General features: G+C 36.9%; 1 protein-coding gene across 2 annotated transcripts; it reads left to right on the top strand.

Moving 5' to 3' along the window:
- Window positions 1–1,833: 1,833 nt before the first annotated feature.
- On the top strand, window positions 1,834–11,041 carry LOC105056467 (uncharacterized). Of its 2 annotated transcripts, XM_073252031.1 has the most exons (5): window positions 1,834–2,113; window positions 2,589–2,672; window positions 3,379–4,002; window positions 9,611–9,786; window positions 9,978–11,041. In XM_073252031.1, the coding sequence occupies exons 3-5, from the start codon at window positions 3,425–3,427 to the stop codon at window positions 10,574–10,576; spliced, it is 1,353 nt and encodes a 450-aa protein (XP_073108132.1). In that variant the 5' UTR covers window positions 1,834–2,113; window positions 2,589–2,672; window positions 3,379–3,424; the 3' UTR covers window positions 10,577–11,041. The 2 variants fall into 2 exon arrangements, with proteins under 2 accessions (XP_073108132.1, XP_010936982.1); XM_010938680.4 differs by lacking the exon at window positions 2,589–2,672 and having other exon boundaries at window positions 1,836–2,113.
- Window positions 11,042–13,566: the final 2,525 nt, after the last annotated feature.

Genomic DNA, 13,566 nt, shown 5'->3' with positions numbered 1-13,566 from the left:
TAATCCCCCCATGCATTAAGAAAAAGTAACAACTCTTTACTGAGAATATATGATTAGAACTTCATTTCCAGATCCAACTATCAGGTCTGTTAGAGAGCTGAATAGAAGAGAGAGTTGTCCTTAAAACATTAAACTCGATTCTAGCAGTATGACTTAATGGTCTTCTGAAATTTAGTTTCCAATGTTTAGAGGATAAGAGTCAGCTACATTTATTGATTGTTGTTGGCCAGTAAATAAAGATCTGGGAAGCTTGAGCTGAGAGTATTGCGAGTCACATGAATTGGTGCTATATACATGGGTTTGCTTTTTTTTTTTTTTTTTGGTAGCAACATGGGTTTGTTTTGGTACGTGGATCCTAAAGTGACTTTTATTGTAGTCCTTTTTGAAGTTGAGATCCATTAAAATTTTTAATCATGATATTTCGTATCGATCCGAATCAGATCTCATATCGAATCATACCATAAGAAGTTGATCTAGTTCAGATCAAATTTTCAGAAAATAAATCAACTGGACCAAACCATCGTTCGATACGGTATTGGCTCGAACCACCCGATATTAGACGTTTGATCCGGTTCGATTTGTTTTTTTTTTTTAGTATTGGTGGAAGAAATTTTTTTTGATTTTTTTATTATCGATACCATATCATACTGGCCGGTAATTAATACGGATTCCGATACCGATCCACGAATCTTTTTTTAATAATGACATTGTTTATAATCATACTATCCCTAAAATCATTATTTGCCCATCACAATCTTAAGTTGGTGATTATACTTGAAGCAAAATAATAATCATTCTATTTAATAAAAAAAATAACAAATGTTCTATTTACGGCAAAATATTCTACCGGATTCTTTTGAAGTAAAATAGCAGATTATGCTGGCTGTACTAACATGGCTTAGGGCCAGATTAAAGATTAGAATGTAAAGCTACATTATCCAACCACAAAATTTCCTGAAAAGAGAGGAGCTAAGATCTAATGTGTAACAAAGAAGTATTCTTGAAGCCCACTAGCTACTATCTAATTTGCAGCATGGCTGCCATCCCTTTGAATATAAGGGTTAGGGGCGCATTTTGTCCGTGACTAGATGGAAATCAGAAGCCAAATAGAGGAATGGCCATTATCCCTCTTGTCTTATGATTGGAACTGTAATTAGATTTGAATATTAAAAAAAATAATGATTAATTTTGGAGAATTGAAACATTCTCATTCTTCGTGGAATTAGACTAAGAATCAAATAATTATAGTAAAAGTCACTCATCACTATTTTCATTCCAAAAAAAGGAAAACCAAACAGTCCTGGATGATTGCCTTGACATGCCCTTCACAAAATTATAAGCCTCATTTGCTCATAATATGATGGGTTTTATTTTGTGAAAGATATCGATCTCATTAAAACGACAGCAGGAAGGCAAAATGACAGCTATTATTCTCAGATTCTCACAATCCGACGATTGTATTTAAACACCTCCCTACGCGATATCACGGGACCCCAAAAGCCGTTGTCGCAGAATCTCAGGCTGCGCAAAATTTCCAGATATAGATTTGGATCCCGTGACCATGCCCTTTGTGGTCCTTCGGCCATTGTCAAAGGCAGCGGTCGCTAGAATCCAGAAGCGACGAAGCATGCGGCTCTCCGTCCACCGCCTCTGAGTGTCCCCCACGTGGCCACGACCTCCAACACTCGTGGCGGGGACGGCGTTTTGAAAAGTTTAATTAAAAAACGACTTGCCGTACCGCGAGATCATCCTTATCCATAATAATGGGACAACGGATCCATTAATATACTATTTAGAAAAGGAAATTGAATTCCCAGAGCTAACCCCGGTCTCTTTCCGTGTTTCGTCGTCTTCTTACCTTGTGAATCTTCTTTCCACTCGCTTCCCGTTTTATCCCCAGTAATCGGCCGTAATGGCCCAAATCTACCCCTGTTCTCATTCCTCATGCTCTCTCATATACATCGGTGGATCATTTCTTAGATTGAGAGAAGACGAAGAAGAGGGATAGCGGGAGCCGCAGTCGATAGGCATTGGTTCTTTGATCTGGTTTTCTTATGAGAAACAGGGCGCGTGCTTCCGGTGCTTGGACCTTGCCATCTCACAGAAAGATGAAGTAAGTTGTTCTGACTGTTTGTTCTCGTAGTCTGGAAGGAGATGTGTTGTTTCTCAATTAGTTTAACGGTTTTGGATGGTGATGACATGAACTATCTTGAATAATGGAACAAATATGTGCTATTTTCCGATCTTTATGTATGGTTTTCTTTTCAAGAATATATTTTGGGTGCAGAGGGGACGCATATGTTGGAAAATTAGTTTTGTTTGTGTCAACTGGATTTGCGAATCATTGCAATTTAAGCATTTTTCTCTCTCTTTTTTTTTTTTGGTTTTTTGGGCGAGTTTTATGATGAATTGTTGTTTATTATTTTTCCTACTTTGAATTGATGAGCCTATTTAAAGCTTTGACTTTGAAAACCCTTGTCATGCTTGAGTTTTTTTATCCCTCACTGGAGAGAAGATAAATCTTCCATCTGCATATGATTTATCCGAACCTTTTTTTCCTTGTTGTGCATGGGGTTTGGGCTGGAAAGATATCATGTTGGAAGATGGGAAATTCAATGGGAAGGAAGATACATGGAGAATTTCCACAGAAAAATTCAGCTACAGCTAATGTGGTAAACATTCATGACAAATGTGCGTGCAAGCTATTAGAACAAGGCGTCAGCATTCTCACAGAGTTGTTTTTTTCTTCTTGGCTGTGTTCCATATAGGATGAATCATAAAAAAAACTAAGTTATATGCCTGATGGAAGCTTTCCTTTGGACTGCATGTTCTTTGCTTCATGAACCCTCACCTGTGAGCCTCGAGGTGTCTTGGAGAGACTTGTCCCAAGGCACGAAGCAAGGCAAGCCTCAGAAAAGCCCGTTTGGATGATCACAATTATGATATGTGATTATATACTTTCATTTCTAGGCAATTGATCTAACTTCCAACATTACTATTTCTTTTAGTATTGTTATATGCTACTAAAATCAATAGTTAAAATTCATGCTGCAACACTTAGGTTGCATTTTCAAAAACAAAGCCAACACCATTACACCAATAAGCTTTACTGGAATCTTCCTTTCTAGCCATCTAAAATATGGGATGTGCTTGGCGAGGGGAACTTATTTATGGATGTCAGATGGAAAAAAGACCTCTGGGTTCAATCCAGCTACACATACCATTATTTTTTGCTTTCCGTTCTTAGTTGCATTTTGTTATCTTCTTATCTGCATGTGAGAAGATGCATGTAGAATATATAATAAGAAGGTTCTTGTTAATTCTTCACTGTGTTATCTAAGGCTCCTTTTTAATGCCATATTTGTTCTCATCTGACAGAGCAAGGAAGATATTTGGATTCTCTGTATCTCTTATTCTCATCAATATGGCTTCTATAATGGAGCGTGCTGATGAGAATCTCCTTCCAGCTGTTTACAAAGAAGTCAGTGAGGCCTTCAATGCTGGACCTACTGATCTTGGATACCTTACATTCACAAGGAACTTTATGCAGGCATTATCATCTTCCTTGGCAGGTGTCCTAGCACTTCACTATGACCGGCCTGCAGTTCTTGCAATGGGCAGTGCATGCTGGGCCCTATCAACAGCTGCAGTTGGTGCTAGTCAGCATTTTGGACAGGTTGCCATATGGAGAGCGATCAATGGATTTGGGCTGGCAATTGTGATCCCTGCACTCCAATCTTTTATCGCCGATAGTTATATGGATGGTCTACGCGGTACTGGATTTGGAATGTTAAGCCTTGTTGGTTCTATAGGGGGCATAGGAGGCGGTGTCTTGGCAACAGTCATGGCTGGGCAAGAATTTTGGGGATTGCCAGGATGGCGTTGTGCCTTTATCATGATGGCATCACTGAGTTTGCTGATTGGATGTCTTGTTTACATGTTTGTCATTGATCCTAGAAGAACCACTCCAATCGCTTATGGTGCCAATGAGGATGCTAAAAGGTAGCTACACGGTTCTCTAGTTTCTTGAGGCTCATTTACTCTACCTAACGGCATTGAAATTATCACATTTTTGGGTTAAGCTGTTCGCATAAGTTCCTAATGCTAAATACTCCTTTAACTGATAGAAATGTAGATAGGCATGTGGTAGTTAAGGTCAGTTCTTTACTTAGGAACATGTAAAGTTAAATAATTGTGGGAGGACATTAACAAAGTATTTATGACTGGATGGTGGTTTTTAAAAAAAATTAAGATTGGCCTTAGGAATGATCCTTTGTGTTGGCAGATTCTTTGACTAATAGGACCAATGATTATGCCTATAAATCATAAGATTCTTTCCTTAGAAAAGATAATTCAGGAAATTTGAATATGTTGGATATGAACCACTCTAACCACTCTTGGTGCTGATAAGGACTCTGAAAGGTAGCTACCTGGTTCTCTAGTTTCTTGAGGCTCATTTATTGTACTCCAGTGCATTGAAATTCTCATCCTTTTGGATTAAGCTGCTCACATAGACAACACTCTCTGCTTTTGGGACACAATCTATAATACATCTTGGGCGGTTACATTCAAAAAACAAAATAAATTCCTAATGCTAAAAACTCCTTGAGCTAATAGAAATAAAGATAGGTACGTAGTAGTTAAAGTCAATTCTTCACTTGGGAAGATGTAGTTAATTTCCTATGGAAAGACACAACAAATTTTTTATGATTGGATGGAAGATTGGTCTTAGGAATGATCCTTTATGTCAGTAGATTTAACTAATAGGACTGATGGTTATGCCTATAAATCATGAGATTCTTTCCTGAAGAAAGGTAATTCTGGAAGTTTGAATATCTTGGATTAGTTTTTCTTAGACATGGTGTTGGACACAATTTAAATGGGCAGCTTAAGAAACAAAGTATTTGCCCCGTTCATCATCAAGGGTTAATGTTGCATTTAATTTTCCTTTGTGAGAAGTTTGGCACAAGGTCTAACCTGTTTTCATTAAGGCAATGAAATATATAAAACAAGACCCACCCTGAGGCTAGGAAAAGCAACCAAAAAAGTCCAAGTTCTTCTTTTCATCCTTTTCCAACATTGCCTCTCAAACCTTCCTATCTCTTATTAGGGGTTCATAAAATGGTCTCTTACATAATTGTGCATCATGTTTTGAAGTACTGATACTCATGTTAATATAGTATATCTTCGTATCATATATAGTACTAATATATGGTTCACCTTCATGTGCTGGTGCAATCAAAGTGAGGGTACTAGATATGTGCCAATAGAGGATCACCATGAGGAGCATACTAGTACTAGTACCTTACTGGTGCAATCTAGTTTGGGAAGTATAAATCGGTACACACTCCTTTTTTTCTTTAAGCACAAAAAAGAGCATGCATCATGGAATGGAGCAAGGAATGTCATACCGAGCCGAACCGCCCGATACGGGGCATACTGAACTGGACTGATGGCCAGCCGATTCGGTTCTACTCTTTTTTCAAAAAATCACTCGAACCGTACCGAACCGGACCATTCGGAGCCATACCGCCCAAAATCGGGCGATATGGCTCGGTTTGGTATGGTTCAGCATTGAACCGAACCGTACCGACATATCATATAGGGGGTGGGGGGTGTGGTGGGATCTAGATTGTCATTTAGTGGCAGTCAAGATTTCTTCTCTGATAGAAACCTGAGAGTTCTCTCAGAACTCTCGAGAGACACTCTCAGGCTTTCGACGATATGAAGCCTTCCGAAAAAATTAGAAAAAAGAGAAAAAAATTTATTAAATTGCAGCACTTCTTTAAGAAGACAATGATTTTCGATCGGAAGTAAGGTAATGTATTATTTTTTTAGTAAATATTTTATTTTTTATGTTTTTGTGGCTAAAAAAAGGATAAGAACGAAGAAGTAAGAAAATAAGAGAAAATCATGATATGTGATAGATTTTTGGAAGATCTACATGATGACACTAAAATTATTGATTTTTATTAATTATATATTTTTTTAAATATATTATATATATATATTTCACAAATCAATTGATGCTTCAGATAAGATGCACGATGCCGCATATATCCTTGACTAATGGAGGAGATGATTGATTCAGTGGGTGAGCAGTATGTTGTATAAGTCATCACAGATAATGGGCCACAATATAAGACTGTCGGAGAGTTGCTGATGGAGCGATGACCATTGATATATTAGACCCTATGTGCTGCACATTATATTGATCTTATATTGATGGATACTGAAAAAATTTGTAGAGTGTAGCAGGTAGTGAAGATTGTCCAGACTATTACTAGATTCATCTACAATCACATATGGATCCTTTTATTAATGCGGACGTATACTGGGGGGAGATCTTGAGATCGGGTGTCATACGATTTGCTACCAACTACATAACACTTGCGGATGTAGGATCCATGGATGTTTCTGGATCATCCTCGCATTATGGATCTTATTACCCATAGCCATCTTATGATCTATATGAACATGGTGCATTCGAGGTATCGTCTTCTAGTGGTTACTACCCTATGCAGCTTGGAGAATTTTATGAATCAGATTTTACTACCGACATACTTGGATGGATTCCTCCACAGCCATACTATCATCCAGAGGATATTTCTCAGAGTCAGAGTTTGAGTGAGAGATCTGAGATATCTTACAATCTAGAGAGGATGCCTTATGGGATGAATATTCAGGAGTACAATACTTTTTGGTTAGAGGGATGGATTGATGTTCCTCCAGACTATGCTAATGATCCAGATATCTACGAGCGTTACAGACACTCGACGAGATATTAAATGCAGAGCAAATCTTGAGGTTAGTATATCATTCTTTATGCTTTATACTTTAAAAGTTTAGATATATTTTAATATACATTTATATATTTTCTTTTAAATTTTAGGTTGATAGAGTTGTAATATAATGTAAATAAATATATATTTAAAATTTTGGATCAAGATTTTCTGTACCGTTACCAAACTCAAAAATTGAACCCAAATATGTCCATAATATATAATATAATATAATTTTGGGGTTATAATTATGAATTAATAACTTGGAGACCCCCTCCAAAAAAAAGAAACAAAATCAAAAAAAAATTATACCGGTACCGAATCAGTATGTCGGAGTGTACCGTATGTCGGTACAGTACGGTACCGATACCATACCATACCGGCCCGGCACCGGTATGGGTACTGCTACTGGTGCAGCGATCTTTGGAATGGAGTATATCAAAGTTAAAGCATCAGAGTCATTTTCATGTGCCCAATATCAGTACAATATGAGAATATATATTTGCATGGTTTGGTGTTTTAGAGGTAGTTGTGCAATAATTTCCTAAGGAAGCATTACAATCTTCTTTTATTACAATTGTAATTGCAACGGTATCTTGTCAGCTACCAATATCACTGGCTGATTGTCTGCTTAGACCATCTAACATAGGACTTCCTTTTTGGTGGATGACCAACTGGCTGTAAAATTAATTATGCTTATTCACTATGTTTGGCTTCTTTTTACTGTTTAGATGGTTGGAACTCTTTAGCTGTTGTTTTCCTGAGTTTGATTGATCTATTAAAGGGAATATCAAATCGATGGTACTAAGCAATAGGACACATTCACATTTACCAGCATACACATGGATATATAGTTTTATTTGAGTAGAAATTATGTTTACTGGCCAGAAGCTTTAAAGTATAAAAATATATGGATGTTGATTGGGGGCGAGGGTGGGATAGCCCATTAGAATTCTTTTGAAGTGTGTGCCCGTATAAAATGGTATTCATTCTATCTTTCTAGTGGTTGCTTTTCGAGAGCTGATGGCATTGTTAATTTAATTAACAAAAGCATAAATTATACTAAATAAGAAAATTAATGCTTGACTTTTATATAATCTTCCACCTATGCTCCTTCTAGGACTAGGGGTATCCCAGCAGAATCAAGGTGAAGGTGGGGCTCAAACCTAGGTCCATGGAATCAACTCCAAAGAGTTTACAAACTGCATTGGGTGGCACTCTTGCTTTGTGTATAATCTTCATATATTGTTTCTTGTTCTTCCATTTCTTATCTGTGACTTTGTCTGATGTATACTGGTATATGCCTAGCATCTCCAAAACAATTTCTTCTCAAGTTATCTTCATATCAAAGGAATAAGACCCTGAGGATGTTGCATTGAGCGCTTTGAGAATATTGGCATTTGGAACAATATTTTGACAACATAGCTTTTGGATTGAAAGGTCATGTAGTTAGAAACTAACATCCTCAACAAGTACCTGGTGATAGAAGTTCTCTTCGACGTTAGAAGTAATTTAATCTGGTATTTTAGGGGAAATGACTAGGGAGATTAAAATCATTCTTCCTTTAGTATATAATCCCAATGCACCCCCCATCCCCCACCCCACAAAAGAAAAAGCCACTTACCTCTCATCTGGTCACTTTTCATGCTTGAAGCTGTTCTGTTTATTTTCCATCCTTTGCCTTTGTCTCCAAGTTTTCCCATCTCCTTATGGCATTTCTTGCCTTTTCTTGGATAAATTTGCACTTCCTTGGGCTTTGTATTATTATCAACCTGACTAGCTGATTAGGACCATGTTGGCTTGTACTTTGATCTTTTCTCTATCCAGTTGTGACTGTTCTCTTGGCTTGTAACAGGCCAGCTTCCTTGCTGGATCCATTCCCATATTGAGCGACAAAGTGTTGTTGTTTCAGGTAACCCTCTATCTATATGTTTTGAACATCCAATTCTCCGATGAACATGGCTGGTGAAGATATTTGTTGTATGATAATCAAGGTTTTAAATCCCATGGGACAAAGATGTCTCGATTTCTCTATGGAATAGGATGCCCTGCTATCCCGTTCCATCTGAGCAGCTGTCTTGGTTATGCCTCTTGGTGAATATCCTTCATCTTTTTCCACTTGTACTTTTTTTCTTCCTTCTTTTTTTCTTTTTCTCTATCTTCCTTTCTTTTCTTTCCTTTTTATTTATTTTTCTTCTTCCTTCCTTTCTTTTTTTCATTTTTCTTCTTCTTTCCTTTCATTTTTTCTTTTTGTTATCTTTCCTTCCTTTCCTTCTTTTCTTTCTTGTTCTCTCTCTACGTGGATAAGTTTCAGAGTCTCGAATCCATCCCGGTCCTTTTTTTTCACAGGAATGGGACGGGACACCGAGGACAACCCCCACCCTGTCGGGACGTAAAACCTTGGTTATAATTTAATATTAACATTGTGAACAATCTAGTTTCTATGGTCCCAGTTTTGATGATAAATGATGTGCCTGGTCAGGAAAATAGGACTGCAGCAGGGGATTGCATGTTGGATATAATAGAGGAAACTATGATATCTGGTCTATTTTAAGTTATTTACAGTGGTTTGCTGCTGATCTTGTGTGTGCATGAGAGAGAGAGAGAGAGATGGGGGAACCACCTGTATATTCATTTCATAGATATGCATTTCTTAAATATGTTTGACATGTCTCATCAACTTCGAGATATCAAATTCAAGCTTTAAATGATTGTAGTAATTAGAAAGTGATTGTGCGCTAACCTATGCACTCAAATCATTTGCATACAAATGCCATCACAGTTGATGTTCTAGTAATCATGATTGTGGTGTTTTGTGGTTTTTTTAGGACCTCTCTGGTTAGTAAAGGTCGTGTACGTCCACCTTCTGTCTGGAGTGATTCCTGGTTAGCAATGAGGTCTGTAATGAAAGTGCAAACATTTCAGATCATTGTCTTGCAGGGCATTGTCGGTTCCCTGCCATGGACATCCATGGTTTTCTTCACAATGTGGTTTGAGCTGATAGGTATGAACAGATTCAAAAGCTTAAACATTTGATCTAATAAGCAAAGATCCTCAAAAAAACATGACATCAAAAGTTAAAATTTCTATTTCCAGGAAAACAAGTTTCGATTTCCACAGAACTTTTTGAGAAAATTACAACCAGGGTTGACATCTGTGATTTTTAAAGCGATACAATTTAATCTTTACTTTCAGGTTTTGATCATAATAGCTCAGCTGCCTTGAACAGTCTTTTTGCCATTGGATGTGCCACTGGCTCCCTCGTGGGTGGACTAATAGCAGACAGGTTATCAAAATTCTATCCAGACACCGGCCGTATCATGTGTGCTCAGTTCAGTGCCCTTATGGGCATTCCCTGCTCATGGATACTGCTTGTGGTCATCCCTCAGTCTGTAAACAGTTGGAATGCCTTTGCTGCCATCCTCTTCCTCATGGGCTTCACCATCAGCTGGTGTGCTACTTGTGCTAATAACCCAATGTTTGCCGAGGTTGTCCCTTTGAAGCATCGTACCATGATATATGCTTTCGATCGTGCATTCGAAGGTTCATTCTCTTCATTTGCAGCACCTGCTGTTGGATATGTTACTGAGAAGATCTATGGTTATGATTCGAAGTCTCTGAGTTTAGTAAATGGATCTGCTCAAGGGGCATATGCACTCTCCAGGGGACTATTAACAATGACAGTCATTCCTTTCGGCTTATGTTGTTTGTTTTACAGCCCACTTTATGTTATATTTAAGCGCGACCGTGACAATGCTAGGATGGCTAGTTCAAAAGAGCTGGAGCTAACATGACAAATACTTCATTGTAGTTGCAGGCAGTGGCAACTCCATTCCTACGGAAGTGATCAGACAGTTTGCTATCGAGTCTATGGGGGTGTCTTTTGAGGCTCAGGACCTCTGAGCTGATGATTTTGTTTTCTCAATTGAATTCAACATGAAAGGCCACACATTTTTGCAGGCTGATCACACGAAAATAAGAACGAACTCAAATGCAGATCTTTGTACTCCAATCTTCATGTTCTTAGCAGCTGTTAGTCTCTCTACAAAATTGTGCTGCCTCAGCATACACAATGCTCAAGTCTTTGAACATGCAGGGCCCGAATGGGTGTATTTTGGTTGTGTATCTCTGTTTGGGACTACGGATTCTTCAAGAGCTTTTGTTACAAGCTACTGATTTTTCTTCATTACTGGTTAGCTTCTGTTGAACTTCCTATCTTGGACCTCTATAAATATCAGAATGGGCATGATTTGCTTAAACTTTGATGCTAGCAACTAGTAGAAGGATAAATCCGTATGGTACTCCTAAAAATTAAAGGGCTGGAGTTTTTGGTGGTCCTCAAATGGTCATCATCGTAAATATGACTAAGATATCCTCTTGAATTAATTCAATTAATCTAATAAACAATCTAAATAAGAGTGCTAAAAAATACATGATAAAAATTGGTTTTTCTTTGATTAAATGCGGGCCTCATCTTCCTTTTTCTCTCTCATGTTTCTCTTGCCCATCCTTTAACCCCACAATATCAGCCTTTTCACTCTTAAAATACTTGATTAATTCAACTAAAAGTCTTTAAGTGCTTTGGTTAAAGAGATTAGAGGGATGAGTGTCTTGCTCTTTCTCTATGGTATCTCTTTGCCAACTTGTATCTTTCTCAAACATAATAAGCATCCTTGAACATTTAGGGCCTGTTTGGATGAATGTGTTGAAAATTACATTAGATTCATGGGTTGACTAGTAAAATTAATTAGATAATAAGTTTACAGGTTAGGCTAAGTCTATTTTCTAATTGATTTTATTAATCTAATCTATGAGTCTCATAGATTTTTCAGCCCATTCATTCAAACAGACTCTTAGTTACAAAGATGAGCTTTCTTCTACCTATAGATAGAGAGAGAAACAACCGCTCTTCTACTCAGAGAGAGAGAGAGAATCTCTGTATGATGTCCCTTATGCGAGTCTGATGATAAATATTGATCAACCAAATGATTTTTTCTACAGTTGATAAGTTCATATTTAATCTTGTTGATTATTGTAGTCTGAATTATGTTTGAGGAGGTATGATGAATTGGATGATTGTCTAGATCGGGTATGTAAATGCTGCTACTTCGAGAGCTATGTCTTACTATATCTGATCCAGTTCTTTATATTCATCGACAGGAGCTCTTCCATTAGCAAAGATCACACACCTATAGGTAGAGAGGTCTTCGAAATTTTGTGTCAAGTTCTAAAATCCTTCTTGCTTCCTTTTTATTTTCCAGCATCAATTTCTTGTTGACTATCAAATTGCTTTAATCTATAGAAAAAAGTTGTAGATAATTTAGTTGTTGATATTACATGTCCTCTATGTTCCCCATGTCAATTTAAAATTATTTTAGGTTTTCTCCATCTTTATCTAGTTTGTTTATCTATTTTAAGATAGGCCATGAATAAACTTGCATCTAATCTTCCATCACAAGATGTAACTATTTTTTAAACTTTCAATAATAACACGATATCTAATTATTTTAACTTTTTTTGCAAGCCATAGAGCTTCCATCTTTTTTGACCAACAATCATTCTTAAGCATGAAAACATGGAATATATGGGCGCTCCAACTATTCGAAATGTTCCATCGCCATCTTAATTGGGGAGAAGAAAATAAAGTTGATTAAGAAAAACAAGTAAATAACTGATTATATGCCTTGAGACAATCCAAGGCAGCATTATCTTCATGCTAAACTTTCTTTTACTTGTATAACATGATAAGCCATAAATTTAAATTTGAGAATCTCATACTAGGTGTAGTCAAGCAAGAGGTTATAATCATCCATATAACTAAATATAATCGAGGAGGGAGATGTTAGAATCTCTATATCCATCGGAAAACAAAGCATTGAGAAGATACTTTCTTACATGCATAACACGTATATTTTCTAATATAATAGTATTTTTACTAGTATAATGGGAATTGGACAGTTTTTCTCTCGGAGAATATGTGAGAAAAGAGTGTGAAAACTTTTGCTGCCCCGTTAGGGGTGAACAAAGGACTTCCCATGGAGGAGACGGCGGATTTTCTATTTTTTCTACAAGGTTGCCGGCTTGATGGTTGCCGATGTTCTAACATTATAACCATGTTCCTTTTAACACACTTATTATCTCTTTATGTTACTCTTTATCTGCTTATGTACTCATAGCATGAGAACTCCCTACTAGAACTGTGATTTTAAAGAGGAGGGTGCCAATCCTCAAATCTTTGACAAGGCTATCAACTATCTAAAAAGAAGCACACCATTTGCCTAGACGTGTGTTGTTAGTGACTTACTGTTTTCCATTGCTAATAAATGCTTCGATACGACGTTAGGCAAATATATGCAAATCTAAACTAAAGGTTCAATCGACATAAAAATGAATACATAATTCATGTTTCTCTCCAAATTCTTGTATTTTTTTTTTACATGTATAAAAGAAAAAGATCCAAGAATGTCTAGGTGCAATAAAATAGCAAACCCTGACATATATATATTAGGTTTTAGCATATCAAAGGTGTATGCCTCCCGTAGAGGTTTGTTAGACATGATTGAGATTATTCTTCTCTCCATGTCAAGTTCTCCAACTAATGGCTAACTACATAATAACAAAGTCTATCTTTGATTATTTGTTTGGCTCATAAAATTCCTTGTGAAACAATTTAAAATATTTTTATAAATTTAGGGAGAAAAAAATATTAATGGATGATCCAAGGTCATTTATTATTGTGATCGGCATCATTTATGATAAATCTAATAGACACTCACACACAAAT

This window comes from Elaeis guineensis, chromosome 2 (assembly GCF_000442705.2).
Source record: "Elaeis guineensis isolate ETL-2024a chromosome 2, EG11, whole genome shotgun sequence".
Classification (NCBI taxonomy): Eukaryota; Viridiplantae; Streptophyta; class Magnoliopsida; order Arecales; family Arecaceae; genus Elaeis; species Elaeis guineensis.
The sequence above is the reverse complement of the archived record's forward strand: the minus strand, read 5'-3'. Positions and strand labels throughout refer to the sequence as shown.

Bases quoted from the DNA above. Each gene is read 5' to 3' on its own strand.
- LOC105056467 (XM_010938680.4), top strand. From the start codon at position 2,055: ATGAGAAACAGGGCGCGTGCTTCCGGTGCTTGGACCTTGCCATCTCAC. The intron at 4,003-9,610 runs GTAGCTACACGG...TGGTTTTTTTAG, and splicing joins GCCAATGAGGATGCTAAAAG to GACCTCTCTGGTTAGTAAAG. The intron at 9,787-9,977 runs GTATGAACAGAT...CTTTACTTTCAG, and splicing joins AATGTGGTTTGAGCTGATAG to GTTTTGATCATAATAGCTCA.